Raw genomic sequence first — 19,979 nt, 5'->3', positions numbered from 1 at the left:
CTCTCACTGTCGTGGCCTCTCTTGTTGCGGAGCACAGGCTCCAGACGCGCAGGCTCAGCAATTGTGGCTCACGGGCCTAGTTGCTCCGCGGCATGTGGGATCTTCCCGGACCGGGGCACGAACCCGTGTCCCCTGCATTGGCAGGTGGATTCCTAACCACTGTGCCACCAGGGAAGCCCAATGATTCTCTTTTTAATGGATGCATATTCCACCATTTTTATTTACAATAATTTACTAATCCTTTCTCTATTATTAGACATTTAATCTTAATTTTAGTTTTGCTATTATTGATCCCCAAAAGTTTTCATGAATAGGAGGGTTTTGATCCTATTAAATGATTTATTTCAGACAAATCCCTGTAAGTTTGATTTCTGATTCAAAGGATACTTATATAGAGTTTATTACTCAGTTGGTTTTCAAATAGCTCATGACTATTATTGAGAAATACTTTTCCTAATAATGATAAAATAGCAATGCATTTTTGTTGTTATTACTGTTGTGTTTTATAAAGCCTCACTTTCTCCTAAGAAGAAAAATGATACAATTGATTTTTCACTTAAATAAATAATGTGTATTTTAACATTTTAACATCTGAAAATTGCGAGAACCATATTATAGCTCATTAATCAGTACATGTATTTAAGTTTTTGCATACTTAACACAAAAGACTTCTTTCATTATTCGGAAGATTTTCTTTCCAACTTTACTGAGGTAAAATTGAAATACAGGCTTACTCTGGAGTTATTACAGGTTTGGTTCCAGACCACCTCAATAAAGCAAATAACTGCAGTAAAGCAAATAATGGTTATCTTGGTTTCCCAGTACACATAAAAGTTATGTTTACACTATACTGTAATCTATTAAGTGTACAATAGCAGTGTCTTAAAAAACAATGTACAGGGACTTCCCTGGTGGCACAGTGGTTAAGAACCCACCTGCCAATGCCAGGGACATGGGTTTGAGCCCTGGCCCGGGAAGATCCCACATGCCATGGAACAACTAAGCCCATGTACCACAACTACTGAGGCCGTGCTCTAGAGCTTGCGAGCCACAACTACTGAGCCCATGTTCCACAACTACTGAAGCCCGCACGCCTAGAGCCCGTGCTCCACAACAAGAGAAGTCACCGCCGCAATGAACAGTAGTTCCCGCTTGCCACAACTAGAGAAAGCCGGCACACAGCAACGAAGACTCAATGCAGCCAAAAATTAAAAAAAAAAAAAAAGAACAGATCTTAATTTAAAAATACTTTATTGCTAAAAAAGGCCAAAACAATTACACTAGTGACAACACAGATCCCAGATCACAATAACAAATATAACAATAATGAAAATGTTTGAAATATTGTGAGAATTAACAAAATGCAACACAGAGACACAAAGTGAGCAGATGCTGTTGGAAAAATATCACCCATAGACTTGCTCATCTCAGGGTTGCCACAAACCTTCAATTTGTAAAAAAAATGCAATATCTGTGAAAAGTAATAAAGCAAAGGGCAAAAAAATGAGGTATGCCTATATAATAAATTACATATTTAAAGTATACAATTTGATCAATTTTGACATGTGTATACACATGTGAAACCATTACTGCAATTAGAATAACCAGTATTTCCATCATCCTTAAAACTTACCTCATATTTCTTTTGTAATCCATTCTTCCCTCTATCCCTGTTCCCAAGCAACCACAGATCTGCTTTCTGCCACTACTTTCTGATAATTGTATTTCATTGGCATCATACAGTATGTACTCTCTTTTGTCTGGTTTCTTTCATTTATCATAATGCATTTGAGATTCATCCATGTTGCACATATTAATAGCTCATTCCTTTTTATTGCTGAGTAGTATTCCATTGTATGGCTATACTATATAATTTGTTTTTTTGTTCACCTATTGATGGAGATTTGGGTTGTTTCCAGTTTTTGGATTTCATTATCCTAAAGTTTTTAAGGTTCAAGGGCAGAAGACTTCAAGGCTCTATATTTAACATCCCAGTACACCAGCTGGTTCCAAATATCAATTGCAAAGCTATGTGTGCTAAAGATGTAGGTAAACACATACATAAGAATAAATTAGGATGATACCTTCTATTCAAATTTTTCTTACCTTTTCATAGACTGTGCTATCTAGGTAAGGGTAAACATGAAAAGCTCCCCGAATCCTCTTCACACCTGGATACAGCAATGGCACCATATTAACATAAGCCACACCATGAAATAAAAGCTGACCTTCATCATCAGTCTAAAGGAGTAAAAACAGACAGCTGTTAGTGCTACAGAGTAATGTAGCATAAAGTATGGAGCTCTGACTTAGCAGTTCAAAGACCTGACTTTAGGAACTAGCTGTGCTACTTGATTTGGGCCACTTACATACGACATTTTGGGTCTCTGCTCATTTATCTATTTATTTATAATTGGGTTTAAAAATACCATGATCTCTGAGATAACGTATACTAACACTGTTAATGAACAGTAAAGATAATAGTTGGATCAACACATATGCAAACTAATTAATACTATATATTCAACCAAAATGTCAATTTCACCATGTTGCTTCTTAGGAAAAAGTGAAGCTTTGCAAAAAACAGTAATAACAACAAAAGCTTAAAAGAAATCAGATTGTGGCCTTAGCTTTAGTTCACAGATTCATATGAATGAGAGGGGCCTTACAAATCATCTGGATCAGTGATGACAAGTAGGATTTAACTTATGCTTAAATTCTAAACAATTAGTGGAGGTGTTTTAGAATACTGTGTTGAGAAAGATTCTGTGTCCTTATTTGGGTTCAAAAGAAAAGAATGCTTTGATTGATCAGTAATATCTGCCATGGATGAAGAAGGTTGACTGACAGTCTGCTGTCATGTATTTGCCAACCCTAATCTCACTTAACTTCTCATTACAAAGATGAAGAACATGTCAGTAAATATATTTTAACATAATTTTTAATGGTTGTATGGTTTGCCATAGAAAACTTTTATAAGGAAAAAAATCAATTTAGTGAAAGAAAACACATTTAATTTCCACAAGGTTAAAAGTAATCTCTTTGATTTTGCTGATTATAACAATAATTAGAAATTAGATTAAAAGTCCTATCTTCATGTGATAACATTATGTTGCTTTAGAAATCTAAGGAATGTTAGCCAATGCATATTATATATTACAAAGATACCGAAACCAGACAAAGATATCACAAGAAAAGAGAATTACAGGCCAATAACCCTGATGAGCATAAATGCCAAAATCCTCAACAAAATATTAGCAAACCGAATTCAACAATACATTAAAAGAATTGTACACCATGATCAAGTGGGATTTATCTCAGGGATGCAAGGATGGGTTAATATCCACAAATCAATCAATGTGATATACCACATTAACAAACTGAAGAATAACAATCATATGATCCTCATATGATCCTCCTTTTATGCAACTATCCTCAACAGATGCATAAAAAGCATTTGACAAAATTCAACATCCATTTATGACAAAAACTCTCAACAAAGTGGGTATAGAGGGAATGTACCTCAACATAATATAGGCCCCATATATGACAAATCTAAAGCCAGCATCATACTCAAAGGTGAAAAGCTGAAAGCATTTCCTCTGAGATTGGGAACAAGACAAGGATGCCCACTCTTTTTTTTTTTTTTAATACATTTATTTTTATTTATTTGTTGATTTATTTATTTATTTTTGGCTGCATTGTGTCTTCGTTGCTCTGCGCTGGCTTTTCTCTAGTTGCAGCGAGTGGGGGCTACTCTTTGTTGCGGTGCGCCAGCTTCTCATTGCAGTGGCTTCTCTTGTTGCAGAGCACGGGCTCTAGGCATGTGGGCTTCAGTAGTTGTGGTACGCAGGCTCAGTAGTTGTGGTTAGTGGGCTCTAGAGCACAGGTTCAGGAGTTGTGGCACACGGGCTTAGCTGCTCCATGGCATGTGGGATTTTCCCAGACCAGGGCTCGAACCCGTGTCCCCTGCATTGGCAGGCAGATTCTTAACCACTGTGCCACCAGGGAAGTCCCAAGGATGCCCACTCTTACCACTTTTATTCAACATAGTATTAGAAGTCCTAGCCACAGCAATCAGACACCAAAAAGAAATAAAAGGAAAACTGGAAAGGAGGAAGTAAAACTGTCACTGCAGACAACATGATATTATATATAGAAAATCCTAAAGACACCATCCAAAAACTACTAGAACTAATAAATGAATTCAATAAATTTGCAGGATACAAAATTAATATACAGAAATACATTGCATTTCTATATACTAACAACAAATTAGCAGAAAGAGAAATTAAGAAAACATTCCCATTTTAAAACACATCATTGGGATTTCCCTGGTGGCGCAGTGGTTAAGAATCCACCTGCCAATGCAGGGGACACAGGTTCAATCCCTGGTCTGGGAAGATCCCACATGCCGCGGAGCAACTAAGCCCATGTGCCACAACTAAAGATCCTGCATAAAGAAACTAAAACATGCCGCAATGAAGATCCCGTGTGCTGCAACTAAGACCCTGTGCAGCCTAAATAAATAAATAAATATTTTTAAAAATAATAAAAAGTTTTTGCACAGTGAAGGAAACTATGAACAAAATGCAAAGGCCACTTACTGAATGGAAAATATTTGCAAACTATATATCCAAAAAGGGGTTAATATCCAAAGAACTCATACAACATCAAAAAAACCCAAACAACTTGATTTAAAAATGGGCAGAAGACCTTAATAGACATTTTTCCAAAGAAGGCGTACAGATGACCAACAGACACATGAAAAGATGCCCAACATCACTAACAATCAGGGAAATGCAAATCAAAACCACAATGAAATACCACCTCACACCTGTCAGAATGGCTACCATCAAAAGACAACAGATAAGCACTGGTGAGGATGTGGAGAAAAGGGAAGCCTCATGTACTGTTGGTAAGACTGTAAATTGGTGAGATCCTATGGAAAACACTACGGAGGTTCCACAGAAAATTAAAAATAGACCTGCCATATGATCTAGCAATTTCACGTTGGGGTATTTACCCAAAGAAAACAAAAAATGAACTTGAAAAGATATATGCACTCCAATGTTCACTGCAGCATTATTTAAAATAGATATGGAAGCAACCTAATTGTCCATCAAAAGATAAATGAAGAAGATGTGGTACGTATATATATTACTTAGCCATAAAAATTGAAATCTTGCCATTTGTCACAACATGGATAGATCTAGACAGTATTATGTTAAGTGAAATAAGTCAGAGAAAGATAAATACCACATCTTATCACTTATACGTGGAATCAAAAAAAAAAAGAAAAAAACAACAAAAACAGGCTCATAGATAGAGAAAAATGGGTGGTTGCCGGAAGGGGTGGGAGAAACAGGTGAAGCAGATTAAGAGGTACAAACCACCAGTTATATAACAAATAAGTTACAGAGATATAATATACAGCATAAGGAATGTGGTCAATAATATTGTAATAACTTTGTATGGGGACAGATGGTTACTAGACTTATCATGGTGAACACTTCATAATGTATGTAAGTGTCAAATCATTATGTAGTACACCTGAAACTAATAATATTGTGCAACAACTATATCTCAATTTTTAAAAAAGACTTTTTGTAGGGGACATTTCTTAGGCTATTTCCCGTGGTTTTCTTCTTCAGCATGATAGGAAGCAACTGTTGGCATAGTCAGTGGGATGAACTGGAAACACAGTCATTTGGACAAATGCATTTATTTTTATCATAAACAAACAAACAAAATACCATAGAGAACTTTTCTAGGCTCATCAAAGCTGTATCTTCTCAGAATAGTAGTACATCTATGAATCCTATTACTCTAATTAGCGGGCTAAAACAATTTAAGTAGGTAAGTCTAAAATAAATTTAGAACGATGTAGTAGGTTGAACCATATTGCCAATATTTAACTACTTTTGATGTATTAAAAGGCTATTCTGGGGCTTCCCTGGTGGTGCAGTGATTAAGAATCTGCCTGCCAATGAAGGGGACACAGGTTCGAGCCCTGGTCTGGGAAGATCCCACATGCCACGGAGCAACTAAGCCCGAGCTCCACAACTACTGAGCCTGCGCTCTAGAGCCTGTGAGCCACAACTACTGAGCCCGCATGCCACAACTACTGAGCCTGCACTCTAGAGCCCATGCTCCCCAACAAAAGAAGCCACTGCAATGAGAAGTCCGTGCACTGCAACAAAGAGTAGCCCCCACTCGCCGCAACTGGAGAAAGCCCGCACACAGCAACGAAGACCCAATGCAGCCAAAAATAAATAAATTAAATAAATAAATTTTAAAAAAAGAAAAGAAAAGCATTAAAAAAAGAGGCTATTTTTCATGGTTTTACCCATGGTAAAACTATAACAAAGGGCTAAAGGGAAATAGGATATCTGAGAATAAAGCCTAAATAAATTTTAGTGGACAATGGGGAACTAGTGTTATCAGTCATCCTGATTTGCCAGGAACAAGGGAGTTTCCTGGGATATGAGACTTTCAGCACTAAAACCGGGAAACTATTAAGCAAATCAGGATAAGCTGGTCACCCTAGGGAGCAGCCACACAGTTCATATTTTCCTTTGGTATCAGAATTAGAAGCAGAAAAACAGGTTGGGTCTGACCCAGCATTTCTTATATAAATATTTTTAAGTAATCTAATTTACCTTTTCAAATTTAGCAGATTTTCCTTTGGGTACAGTAACCAGAGGAACCCTTGTGATCTCTACAGGCCAAAATCGGCAATCAGCAATTCGCTTCTGGAAACTGCAGATCAAAAATCAGCCCATTAGCATTACATGCAAAAATAGGGTTAGTATAATTTAGGTCAAAAGGAAGTATTCCTCTCTTAAAAAGTAATGGAATACACATATGTAAAAATTCTTATTAGGCATGTGGGCTTTTAAAACCTTCTCATAGCAATAAAATTCCAAAAATAATTATACTATACTGCTAGCAGAAGCAAATTGTATATTTTTGAGAGCAGTTTGACAACATGAATCAAAAGTCTTTAAAATGTTCATAGCCTTTGACCCACAAATTCCACTTCTAGTGATTTATTCTAAAGAAATAATCAGACAAGTATGCAAATAGTATAAAGTACATTTATTTCTACCATGAAAATAATCATAGTAGGACTTCCATTGCCAGCTCAAACACATAAAGAGCTTGGAAGCTATCATTCCTGTCCTCACAACAAGAAAAGAGCTGGTCAGGGACTTCCCTGGTAGTCCAGTGGTTAAGAATCTACCTTCCAATGCAGGTGATGAGGGTTCGACCCCTGGTCGAGGAGCTAAGATCCCACATGCCACAGGGCAACTAAGCCCACGTGCCACAACTACTGAGCCTGGGCACTCTGGAGCCCTAGCGCCACAACTAGAGAGACTGTGCGCAGCAACTACTGAGCCCACGCACCACAACTAGAGAGAAGCCCACACGCCGCAACAAAGAGCCTGCATGCCTCAACTAAGACCCAATGGAGCCAAATAAATTAATTAATTAAAAAAAATAAAGGCATATGTAAGAAAAAAGCTAGTCAAACTGAAAATCAATGACTTTTCTTAGATCCATCTAAGAATTAAGTTCACAGGGCAAATTGCCACCTGGAAGTTTAGAGAAACAGGCAAGTACTGAGAATCACAGCTGAGATCAGCTGACAGGCATCAGAAGCCATTAGAGCCAGTAACTGGTAGAAACACTTTAATGATAATTTTGAAAGATTGTTGGAGGCTGAGCGTGAACTAACCAGAGAGTTAAAAAACTCCTGGGTGCCCAGTCTTAGGGGGTCCCCACATGTTCTTGGGTTTTAAATCAAGGAGCTCCATCAGACTCTCATGGTGAAAACAAGAGAATAGTCTTAGGCAGGGAGAAAGGAAAGGTAACCATATTAAAATATGTCCAGAGTATTCTCCATAACAAAGGCCTGCTCTGTAAGGGAAACTACTTCACCAGAGTTTTACCTGACCCCGGGAAAGGGCAATTAGACAACTCCAGTCCTATTTAGCCTTCCTGTCTCACATGAAGAGAGGAAGAAAAAAAGACTATTACACACTTATGAAGTCACAACCTATGGGCTCAAACCCATTAAAATACTGAGATTTAATCACAGGAGTATAGAACACTTCCCTTCCCCAACACCTTACCGCCACACATCAACAGGATCCAGTATAATAACAGTGAATTAGAACTGAGAATCTGCAAAACACAAACCCTATTTAGGAAAGAGCTCTTAGCAAACCCAAAGACAATAGGGAAGGAGCAAAAGGACACTGAAGCCTCTAGCATCTACAGCTACAGCAAGTGTTAAACACAGCCTACCTCCTAGCCAGGTTAACATAAAAACTCACAGTAAAAAACCTAATTACCGCATTTCTTACTACCCAAAATATAATGTCCAGTTTTCAATAAAAAACTACAAGGAATGGTAAAAGGCAAGAAAAAATACAGTCTGAAGAGACAAGGCTAGCATATGAACTAGACTCAGATATGACACAGATTTTGAAATTACCAGATAGAAAATTTTAAATAACTATGATTAGTAATGTTAAGAACTCTAATGGAATAAGCAGACAAAATGCAAGAACAGATGGGTAATGTAAGCAGAGAGATGCAAATTCTAAGAAAGAATCAAAAGGAAATGTTAGAAATCAAAAACACTAAAAAAAAGGAACAATTCATTTGATGGGCTTATCAACAGACCTGACATAGCTGAGGAAAGACTCAGTGATCTTGAAGCCAGTGAGCCAATAAAAACTTCCCAAACTGAAACGGAAAGGGGAAAAAAATTTAAAAATCACAACAGCATATCTAAGAACTGTGGGACAATTACAAAAGGTATAACAGGAATACCAGAAGGTGAAGAAAGGGAGAAAGGAGCCAAAGAAATATCTGAAGTCATAATGGCTACAAATCTTACCAAATTAATGGCAGATACCACAGATCTAGGAAGCTCAGAGAACACCAAGCACAATAAATACAAAAAAAAAAAAGTCTACACCTAAGGTATATCATATTCAAACTGCAGAAAACCAAAGAGAAAGAAAATCTTGGAAGAAGAGAAAAAAACACCTCACCTATGGAGGAATAAGGATAAGAATTACATTGGACTTCCTTTCAGAAATCATGCAAGCAAGAAGAGAGTGGTGTGGAAACAAACCACCAACCTAGAATTCTGTATCTAGTGGAATTATCCTTCAAAGGTGAAGGAAAAATACTTTCTTAGTCAAACAAAAATGGAAGGAATTTGTGGCCAGTAGACCTGCCGTGCAAGAAATGCTAAAAGTTGGGCTTCCCTGGTGGCGCAGTTGTTAAGAATCTGCCTGCCAATGCAGGGGACATGGGTTTGAGCCCTGGTCTGGGAAGATCCCACATGCCGCAGAGCAACTAAGCCCGTGCGCCACAACTATTGAGCCCGCGTGCCACAACTACTGAAGCCCGCATGCCTAGAGCCCGTGCTCCCCAGCAAGAGAAGCCACGACAATGAGAAGCCCACACACTGCAACGAAGAGTAGCCCCCACTCTCCGCAACTAGAGAAAGCCTGCACACAGCAACAAAGACCCAACAGCCAAAAACAAAAACAAATAAATAAATAAATTTATTTTTTTTAAATGCCTGTAAAAAAAAAAAAGTGCTAAAAGTCTTCAGAGAAAAGGAAATGATATGGGTCAGAAACGTGGATCTACATAAAGAAAGGAAGAAAATCAGAGAATGAAACAGATTAAAGTAAAATAAATTAAAAATTTTTTCTTAGGGTTTCCCCGCACCAGGGAATGACTGCACCAGGGACAATTGTCCCCGCCAATGCAGGGGACACGGGTTCGAGCCCTGGTCTGGGAAGATCCCACATGCCGCGGAGCAACTAGGCCCGTGAGCCACAACTACTGAGCCTGCGCGTCTGGAGCCTGTGCTCCACAACAAGAGAGGCCGCGATAGTGAGAGGCCCGCGCATCACGATGAAGAGTGGCCCACACTTGCGGCAACTAGAGAAAAGCCCTCGCACAGAAACGAAGACCCAACACAGCCAAAAATAAATAATAAATAAATAATAAATAAATTTAAAAAAATTTTTTTTCTTATTTTTAATCAGTCAAATAGATAACTGTTCAAATAATAGTAACAATGTATCCTTAACAACATATCAGCAAATCAAATCCAACAATGTACATTAATATTATACACTACTGTCAAATTGGGTGTATAGGAACTCTGAAATATCTGATCAATTTTTCCATAATCCTAAAACTGTTCTAAAAAATAGTCTACTAATTGAAAAAAACAGAGATTTTCATTCAGATTATACATATATTGATAATCCTCTATTTCTCACCTCTCCCTAACCTCCAGGTCACTGTGACAGAGACTGATAGTTACCCACACAAAACTGTGTCATGTTCTGCTTTAGTATATAAATCCTGATCTAGTCTGGGTGACAATGTGTCCAACAACACCACTATTTCCTAAGCAAGCCTCTTTTGCATCGAGAGATGGCCAATGAGATGTAAACAGGGGTTGTCAGATTCCAGGAAGGTTCTATAAGAGGGGCTAATACAGCCAACGTGTGTCCTTTTTTAATCCATAAGCACTCCCCTCTTCCAACATTCTGACAGGAATGTGAATGTGCAGGCTGGAGCTCCAATAGTCATCTTGAACCATGAGACAATCTTGTGGATGGAACGTACATGTTAAAGAAGGTAGAGCAAAAAGAAAGATTGAGCCTGGATATCTAATAATACTGTAGAGCCACAACACATACCAGCTCTGAACTTCTTTTATATGAAAGAGAAACAAGAATCCCCCATGGTTAAGCAACCATCACTAGAAGCCTGCTATTAGCAGATGTGGTGGAAGAGAACCTCAGATCACCTTAACTCAAATATAAATAAACAAAAGTAACATTTCTTCCCACCTACAGTCTGTGTTGGTTAGACATATTCCCTCCCTCTTCCTACCTGATCACTGCAGGAGGATCAAGGTAGCAGCGACTTTCCAAGTCCCAAGTAATCCTTTTCTTTATGCACTCTGCTTGGTTCCTAAATTCCCTGTCCTATAAAATCATAAGACAGAGACTTTTATTCTCTCAGTATGCCATGGTTGTCTCCTGCTCCATCTGTGGGGCATTCTTTTAATGGATTTGGTCACAATACTTTTATTACTACTACTACTACTACTACTACTATAAGTATGACTACTACTGAAAATACTACCACCATCTTAAATTTGAGGGTACTTTACTATTAATACAGTATATAGAATAAAATACTTATATTATCCTTATATCAATCTAATACTAACTGCCAAATATTCACTCACATAACCTTAATCAGTGATTCTCAACCGTGGATGCATATTAGAATTATCTGGGAGTTGCTAAAAAAAAATCAAAACCTAGGCGTTGGTATTATTTTGAAAGTAAATTCTTATGTAATTGATCTGGGTTACAGCTTGGCCATTGTTACTATTTTAAAAGCTTTCCAGGTGACTCTGATGAGCAACCAGGGTTGAGAACTAGTTATCTAAACTAAAATGGAATATAAAATCTAAATATCTAAAATATCTGATCTAAATGAAAACATTAATGTAAGAAGAGCATGAATTTTTAGTAATCACAATGATGAGAAAAGACATTGCACAATGTTTTTAAAGTATTGCTAGCCTTATCTCTATTTAAAATATTTAGAATCAGATACTGAAAGTAATTCAACCACTCATTGTAAAATTACTTTATTGAATGTTTCCACTAATGATTATCAGCTCATTCAAAATACATTTGCAAATGTGTTTACAGCATTTTCTATGCTCTTGACAAACATAGGTTGTAGAAAAATATGAAGTAAGAGTGAAAGAGAAAGAAAGAAAGAAAGGAAGAAAGGAAGGAAGGAAGGAAGAAAGAGGGAGTGAAGGAACAAAAAGAAAAGAATAATTTCAACAACTGAAATGTCCACCAACAGGAGACTAGTTAAGCAAATTAAAGTATGTCTATACCTTAAAAAACGTATATCATAAAGCAAGTGTTAGCGCAAGTTCGTGTGCCGAACGCACAGCGAGGCCAAACAAACCAAAACGTTGGAGTTTGGAGCAGAGAAAGAAAGGTTTATTGCAGGGCCATGCAAGGATACAGGTGGCTCATGCCCTAAAAACCCTGAGCTCCCTGAAGGGTTTCAGCAAAAATTTTTAAAAGCCTGGTGTGTGGGGGGCAGAGGGGTCACAAGGTATGTGATCAGCTCATGGACAATTCTCTGATTGGCTGATTGTGAGGGAACAGGGTGGTGTCACAGGGGTTAACATTTTCAGTACTTAGGCTCTAGGAGGCCTGGGTCTGTGTGCTCATGGTCATCTTCCATTTGGTGGGGGGTTTTCACATCTGTAAAACAACTCAGGAAATGTGCATCAAATATTATTATCTAGGTACTTCAGAGAGGAGCTAAAGCAGAGGATGTGGGGGAAAGGCCTGTCCCCAGAAGGCCCCATAGGGTCCTGCTCTGTTACACAAGTACAAATAAAGAAAGAAAAAGAAAGTGGAAAATATCTCCAAGATACACTATAATGCGAAAAAAGCAAGTTGCAGAAGTGTGTGAGTATGCCACCATTTGTGGAAAAAAAAATGATAGGGAAAGAATACGTGTAGGTATACGTGTGTATGAGTATATGAAGAAAAAACACATTTTCCCTACTTCCAATATGATTAAGCACTTTACATACACTCAATTAAAAATAAATACATAAACATTTCACACTTGAGATAAAGCAAAAATAGCAGAGTCTTCTTGACAGATTCTAGATCTGAAAACAGCAAGACTTTGAATAATTCCTATAAATCTGGACTCCCTAAAGAAAAACAGTTTGATCCCTGACTTTTACTACGCTGATGTCTTTTAGCCAGTCTTTCTGAAATCTGACTCCCTCGCATCCTTTACGAGGAAACTTTACTTTTCTAAATGTTTTTGCTTCTGAGTCTTCTTTTGACTATTTACTTTTGCTTTTATATGCGTAAATATGTATCCAGAAGGAAACACAAAGGTTAACTACCAGGGTGATGATCTGGGAAGGAATTAGGAAGAAGAGACGTGGAGGAGGGGGGAAACTTTAACTGCATATCTCTTAATGTTTTACTTTGACCTGTAACAGTATTATAACCTACTCATAAATAAATAAATTTCAAATAAAATAAAGAGTAAATATGAATTAAATCAATTATTTTGTTTGTTGGACTTAAGAAGTCAGGAAATATTTTAATCAGAACTTTATGGATAATTGTTTTGTTTTGACATATACTTGTCTTACTTTAAGAGGTGACGTATGTATATGAATTACAGTGATTTAAAAACTGTAAACATATGTTTTATCATATGTCAGTGCACTGAGATTATCACCAAACCCGCCTAATTCTCTCACCTCAGGATGGTTGAGTTCCCCTTCTTCTTCCTCATAGGGCCCACCAACGATGAAAGCATCAGGAATGTTATTAGCTCCTGGAGCCAGAATGTTGGCAATAGGCCATTTTTTGGGCCGAGGAACAGGTTCTCTTTCCCCTCCAAGCTTCAGAGTTCCATTCTTGAAGTAAATGGGATAGTCTTTCTATAGAAATAAATACCATATATCAGGAAATTTTGTGAAAGACTTTGAAGTAGACAAAAAAAGATTACTGAAGTGTCTTTTCAATGGAATGCCAGGTGTTGTCTAACAGATCCTTCTGTGATTATCTGATTCTAAAGAGGGGTCTGTGTCTTTCATTGTTTTGCTGCTATTTTATAATTCCATAATTTATAGAAAATTGATAATAATGCAAATTATTCTTGTCCATAGATATGGACATGTATTTTGTCCAGTGGAGATATAATTGATTATTGTGCTATGGCTGATAAGTTTTGAATTATTAGCAAATATATTTCAAGATTCCTGGTTGCTTGTATATATGGGTCATTTGTTCAGATTCTCCTTTTTTTAAAAATATTTCTTTATTTGGCTGGGCTGGGTCTTAGTTGCAGCATGTGGGATCTTCATTGCGGCATGTGGGATCTTTAGTTGTGGCATGAAAACTCTTAGTTGCCGCATGTGGGATCTACTTTCCTGACCAGGGATAGAACCCGGGTCCCCTTCACTGGGAGCACAGTCTTAGCCACTGGACCACCAGGGAAGTCCCCAGATTCTCCTCTGAACTGGTTTAAACCCTTTATGTCATTTTATATTTATATGAGAGTCATGATGTACCTTTTTAAAAATTATCTTTTAAAAAACAAACAAATCTGACAAAGGGCTAAAAATATAGCCATTTTCATATCTGTAATTTATCTAAAATATACTTGCAATAGAAAATTGATAAAGTTATAAATAGACAATTTATAGAAAGGGAAATTCAAAAATCCAACATTTAAATAAAAACATGCTAAAAATCATTAATAATAAGTGAAATGCACATTAAAACAATGAGAGACCATGTAGATTGGCAAAGTCAAAGTCTAAAAATATTAAGTGTTGACAGCATTGTGAAGAGAATGGTATTCTTATACATAGTTGATGGAAGTGTAAATTTGTACAACTATGGAAAGCAATTTTGTAGTCTCTTATAAAAAGTAAAATTGGCATAACCTGTAACTCAACTATTCTAGTTCTTTGGGTTAAGTTTTAAAACTTCTGTGAAGGAGGGGCATTTCTAGAACAGCAGAGTAAGAACCTTTGAAAATCTGCTCCTCAAAAAAAACAAAACAAAAAAAACCAATGCCAGCAAAAATTGTCAAAATTAAGGATGCCAAGACCATTCAGGGCTTCCATGGTGGCGCAGTGGTTAAGAATCTGCCTGCCAACGCAGGGGCACAAGTTAGAGCCCTGGTCTGGGAAGATCCCACATGTCACAGAGCAACTAAGCCCGTGTGCCACAACTACTGAGCCTACACTCTAGAGACCGTGAGCCACAACTACTGAGCCCACGTGCCACAACTACTGAGCCCACGTGCCACAATACTGAAGCCTGCACACCTAGAGCCCATGCTCGCAACAAGAGAAGCCACTGCAATGAGAAGCTCGCTCACCGCAGTGAAGAGTAGCCCCCGCTCGCCACAACCAGAGAAAGCCCACGTGCAGCAACAAAGACCCAATGCAGCCAAAAATAAATAAATAAAATAAATAAATTTATTTTTTTTAAAAAAAGACCATTCAATTGGGACAGGACAGTCTTTTCAACAAATGGTGCTAAGAAAACTAGTTATTCACGTGCAAAAGAATGAAGTTGGTTCTTACCTAACAGCATATACAAAAATTAACTCAAAATGGATCAAAGGCCTGAATATAAGAGCTAAAACTATAAAACTCTTACACGCAAACACAGGGGGAAAAGCCTCGTGACATCAGATTTGGCAATGATTTCTTGGTTACGACAACAAAAGAAAACAATGGACAAATTGAACTTCATCAGAATTTAAAATTTGGGGGTATCAAAAGACACTAACCAGGGACTTCCCTGGTGGTCCAGTGGCTAAGACTCCATGCTCCCAATGCAGGGGCCTGGGTTCGATCCCTAGTCAGGGAACTAGATCCCATATGCCACAACTAAAGATCCCACATACCGCAACTAAAGGTCCCACATGCCACAACTAAAAGATCTCACATGCGGCAACCGAATGAAGATCTCATGTGCCGCAACTAAGATGCAGCACGGCCAAATAAATTAATTAATTAATTATTTTTAAAAAGACACTAACCAGAGTGAAAAAGGCAACCAATAGAATGGGAGAAAATATTTGCAAATCACATATCTAATAAGGGAGTAATAGCTAAAATATATAGAGAACTCCTAAAACTCCAACAACAAAAAGACAAACAACCCAATCCAGAAATGGGCAAAGGACTTGAATAGACATTTCCCCAAAGAAGATATACAAATGGCCAATAAGCACATGAAAAGATGCTCAACATCATTAGTCACTAGGGGAATGCAAATCAAAAACACAAGGAGATGCTACTTCACATCTATTAGGAGAGCTATTATCAAAAAACAGAAAATAACAAGTGTTGGTAAATGTGGAGAAATTGGAACCCTTGTGCACTGCAGGTGGGAATGTTAAATGGTGAAGGAGAATTGGAGATTTCTATACGAAAAATGTAAAATGGCAATAAAGCAAGTAAGAGTATTAACTAATTACATTTTTTTTAATAAATTTATTTATTGATTGATTGATTCTGGGGTGTGTTGGGTCTTCGTTTCTGCGCGAGGGCTTTCTCTAGTTGCGGCGAGCGGGGGCCACTCTTCACTGCGGTGCGTGGGCCTCTCACTATCGTGGCCTCTCTTGCTGCAGAGCACAGGCTCCAGAAGCGCAGGCTCAGTAGTTGTGGCTCACGGGCCTAGTTGCTCCGCGGCATGTGGGATCTTCCCAGACCAGGGCTCGAACCCGTGTCCCCTGCATTGGCAGGCAGATTCTCAACCACTGCGCCACCAGGGAAGCCCTAACTACATTTTTTTATCAAGTAATTTGGAAATCTCAAGAGCCTCAAAAGACCCATACACAAGCATTCTATAGAAATCTGGACTAAGAAAATAACCTGGAATTAAAAGAAAGTTTTGTATAATAAAGTACATTATATAAAATCCACAAAATATATGCATAAAAGTAATCTGTGTAGAAATACTACATCCAAAAATTGTCAGATTTTAAATGTTTTATATATTTTCCATCATAAATATGTATTTATTGATATAAATTATATGTAGTCTATATTATGTATAACATGTAAACTATAAATATTAACATGCATGTATAAAACAGAAGTAAACTTTATTTTTTTGAGCCTAAAATAAATCTCAGCCATTAACAGAGCCTGCTTTGAATGAAATCTTAGAAGGTGAGGAAGAGATGACCATATGAGTGTTTAAATCTCTATAAATATCTTGCTGTAAGTCTTTACCTCTCCAGCTGATGGAACTTGCAGACCAACCATGCAGTTCTGCAGCGGCCCTACTGGAATGAAGGATTCAGGCACAGAGTAGGCAGCCTCCAATGTGACCTTCAGGAGATTGCCTCCTGAGATCTGGGCTGCGGTCAATAAGGGCTCCGCCACAAATACTTTAACTTCAAGACTGCACTGCTGTAAAAGAATAAAATTACACAGACATTTGAAAATGCCAGAGGCCTCCCTTTTTTTACATTATCTCATTTGAACCTCACATCATTGCTCAAGGTAAGAAGGTCAGGTTTAATTATTTCCATACAGAGGATTCAAATAGCTTTTTTTAGGTCCCATGAGTTAGAGATAAAGCCAAGAAGAGAACCTTATCCCTAAGCTAGAGCCCTTCCCTTCTTTTCTTCTATAAGATCTAAGGGAAATCAACAGTACATAGACTGGGACACTGGACCAAGGAAGGCAGATTGAGCCCAGATATCTACTTCTTTCCAGCACAAATCACATGGAATGACAGAAGGATATTAATTGATTATCTTTATATCCAATAAAACAATAATGCTACAATAGCCCTGGAAAACAAGAAATGCCATCACTGGACTACACATTTTTAGGAATCATTGAAAGACAGAAAGCAAATTAAATCAGATCTACCAAAAAAACCTAGGAGAAACCAATCACATCCTAAAATAAGAGAAGGAGAGAATCACAGCAGATGTAGGAGTGGACTGTGGCAGCTCGAAGGTCAGAATCAACAAGAATCAGGAAGGGGCCTACATCAACGGTTAAGTAGGGAACTGCATTCAGAATAGTTGGGGCAGTTGGGGCTTACTTGTGCAAAACTGAAGACAGCTGTGGTATCTGCTGAGAGTGAGTGTACTTGTACAAGAGTGGCAAAAGCAGTGCCCCAAGAAGCTACTGATCCCAGGAGGAACTGGGAAACAAAGTCCACAACACAAACCAGTAACACAGCCTACCAATTCATGCTTCCCCTCCTCCAGTGACCAGAAGCAGGCTACCATGCCAGAAAGTGTGTTAGATGCATTCATATACTATTTAATTTAATTCATCAGGTCATAGTTAAAGAGGCATTTCCATGGTTAAGCCTTCCCTGCATCTACCCCGGGGCAAAGTAACAGATACCTACTCTGTGTCCATATGCCCCACCCCACCATTTAATCACACTGGTCATAACCTCTGATGGTTAGATTATGAACTCCTAAAGTAGGAGTCTGGCTTATTCATCTTTGTTTCCCAGAACCTAGCACTATGTGTGCCTGTGAAAAGAAGGTGCCTGATGAATTGGACTCAACTAAATTTAACCTTAAGAGCAGACAGGCTTGACTGAATATCAGGCTGAAATGTTAAGAGTTAAAACTCTGATTACCTTAACACCTGATCGAAGAGGTTCCAAGGGCGAGCCTGGCACAGGGTGCAACGGGACCATCGTTTCAAACGAACTCTTTCCTGCGAAAAGAAGGCCAAGTCAAGCCAAAGAAGGAAGGGTTAGGCAGAAATAACTGTGCTCATCTTTCAGTGAATCCCTCAAACTCACTGAGGCTGATTTTTACACTTCTCTGGAACTAAGTTTTATGAGCTTTGTTATTTCTGCTTTTGAGCAAATCACACATCTGACCTTCCAGTAAAGGAAGAAGGTCCACCACAGCTTGACCAAGAATCATGGTCTTCTCCTCTTTCTGTTTCTTTTCCTTTGGTAAAGCTTCAGTCATCGTTACTAGAAAAATCAAAACAAAGAAAATGAGAACATGTCTAGCTCACACATCAGATAACCAAGGTGCAACAAACAAAGCATTGTCAGAGAAATTCAAGTTAAGAGAAATGAACTTGAAACTCGAGAAGGCACCATTATTAGTGACTTCCAGTGGAAGATACTGGACCTCCTCAGTGACTTATTAATCTTTTTGCATGCAAATTATTTTTAAAAAGGATTTTTACATCATAATCATGTACACACATATGTATAAACTTACTGATACATATGATTATAACAAAGTTTCATGTAATATCCATCCTTAGCTCAAAATCCTTAGGTATTTTCTATTCTATTTCACGTATAAGAAATTACTGGTCATGGGCTTCCCTGGTGGTGCAGTGGTTGAGAATCTGCCTGCCAATGCAGGGCACACGGGTTCGAGCCCTGGTCTGGGAGGATCCCACATGCCGCGGGGCAACTGGGCCCGTGAGCCGCAATTGCTGAGCCTGCGCGTCTGGAGCCTGTGCTCCGCAACGGGAGAGGCCGCGATAGTGAGAGGCCCGCGCATCGCGATGAGGAGTGGCCCCCGCTCGCCGCAACTGGAGAAAGCCCTCGCACAGAAACGAAGACCCAACACAGCCAATAAATAAATAAAGTGAAATTCTTAAAGAATGTTTTAAAAAAAAAAAGAAATTACTGGTCATGACTCCCTCAATCAATTTTAGGAAAGACTAAAAATCACCATCTGGGACTTCTGTGGTGGCGCAGTGGTTAAGAATCCACCTGCCAATGCAGGGGACACGGGTTCGAGCTCTGGTCCGGGAAGATCCCACATGCCGCGGAGCAACTAAGCCCGTGTGCCGCAACTACTGAGCCTGCGCTCTACAGCCTGTGAGCCACAACTACTGAGCCTGCATGACACAACTACTGAAGCCTGAGTACCTAGAGCCTGTGCTCTGCAACAAGAGAAGCCACCACAACACAAAGCCCGTGCACCACAACTAAGAGTAGACCCCGCTCGTCACAACTATAGAAAGCCCACGTGCAGCAATGAAGACTTAATGCAGCCAAAAATTAATAAATAAATAAATTTTAAAAGTAAAATAAAATAAAGAGGGAACCTGAAAGTCCCTTTTTCCTTTTTTAAAAAAATATTTATTTATTTATTTATTTATTTATTTATTTGGATGCATTGGGTCTTCGTTGCGGCACGCAAGATCTTCGTTGTGGCGTGGGGTCTTCTCTCTAGCTGTGGCACGTGGTCTCCAGAGTGTGTGGACTCAGTTGTTGCAGCACATGGGCTTAGCTGCCCCGTGGCATGTGGGATCTTAGTTCCCGACCAGGGATTGAACCCATGTCCCCTGCACTGGAAGGATTCTT

At 38.5% G+C, this 19,979-nt stretch overlaps 1 protein-coding gene across 4 annotated transcripts in view; it reads right to left on the bottom strand.

Moving 5' to 3' along the window:
- CFAP70 (cilia and flagella associated protein 70) overlaps nt 1-19,979 on the bottom strand; it is an 89,557-nt gene that overhangs the window by 51,503 nt on the left and 18,075 nt on the right. For 3 of the 4 annotated variants that reach the window (XM_036828462.1, XM_036828464.1, XM_036828463.1), the window contains 7 exons: nt 18,522-18,620; nt 18,273-18,352; nt 16,892-17,071; nt 13,388-13,570; nt 10,945-11,039; nt 6,663-6,762; nt 2,107-2,241 (listed from right to left, as the gene is read on the bottom strand). In XM_036828462.1, the coding sequence (XP_036684357.1) occupies nt 2,107-2,241; nt 6,663-6,762; nt 10,945-11,039; nt 13,388-13,570; nt 16,892-17,071; nt 18,273-18,352; nt 18,522-18,620 (872 nt within the window). The remainder of the gene's footprint in view (nt 1-2,106; nt 2,242-6,662; nt 6,763-10,944; nt 11,040-13,387; nt 13,571-16,891; nt 17,072-18,272; nt 18,353-18,521; nt 18,621-19,979) is intronic. The other variant, XM_036828465.1, reaches the window with a different exon arrangement.

The sequence above is a fragment of the Balaenoptera musculus genome, chromosome 16 (assembly GCF_009873245.2).
Source record: "Balaenoptera musculus isolate JJ_BM4_2016_0621 chromosome 16, mBalMus1.pri.v3, whole genome shotgun sequence".
Taxonomy (NCBI): Eukaryota; Metazoa; Chordata; class Mammalia; order Artiodactyla; family Balaenopteridae; genus Balaenoptera; species Balaenoptera musculus.
The sequence above is the reverse complement of the archived record's forward strand: the minus strand, read 5'-3'. Positions and strand labels throughout refer to the sequence as shown.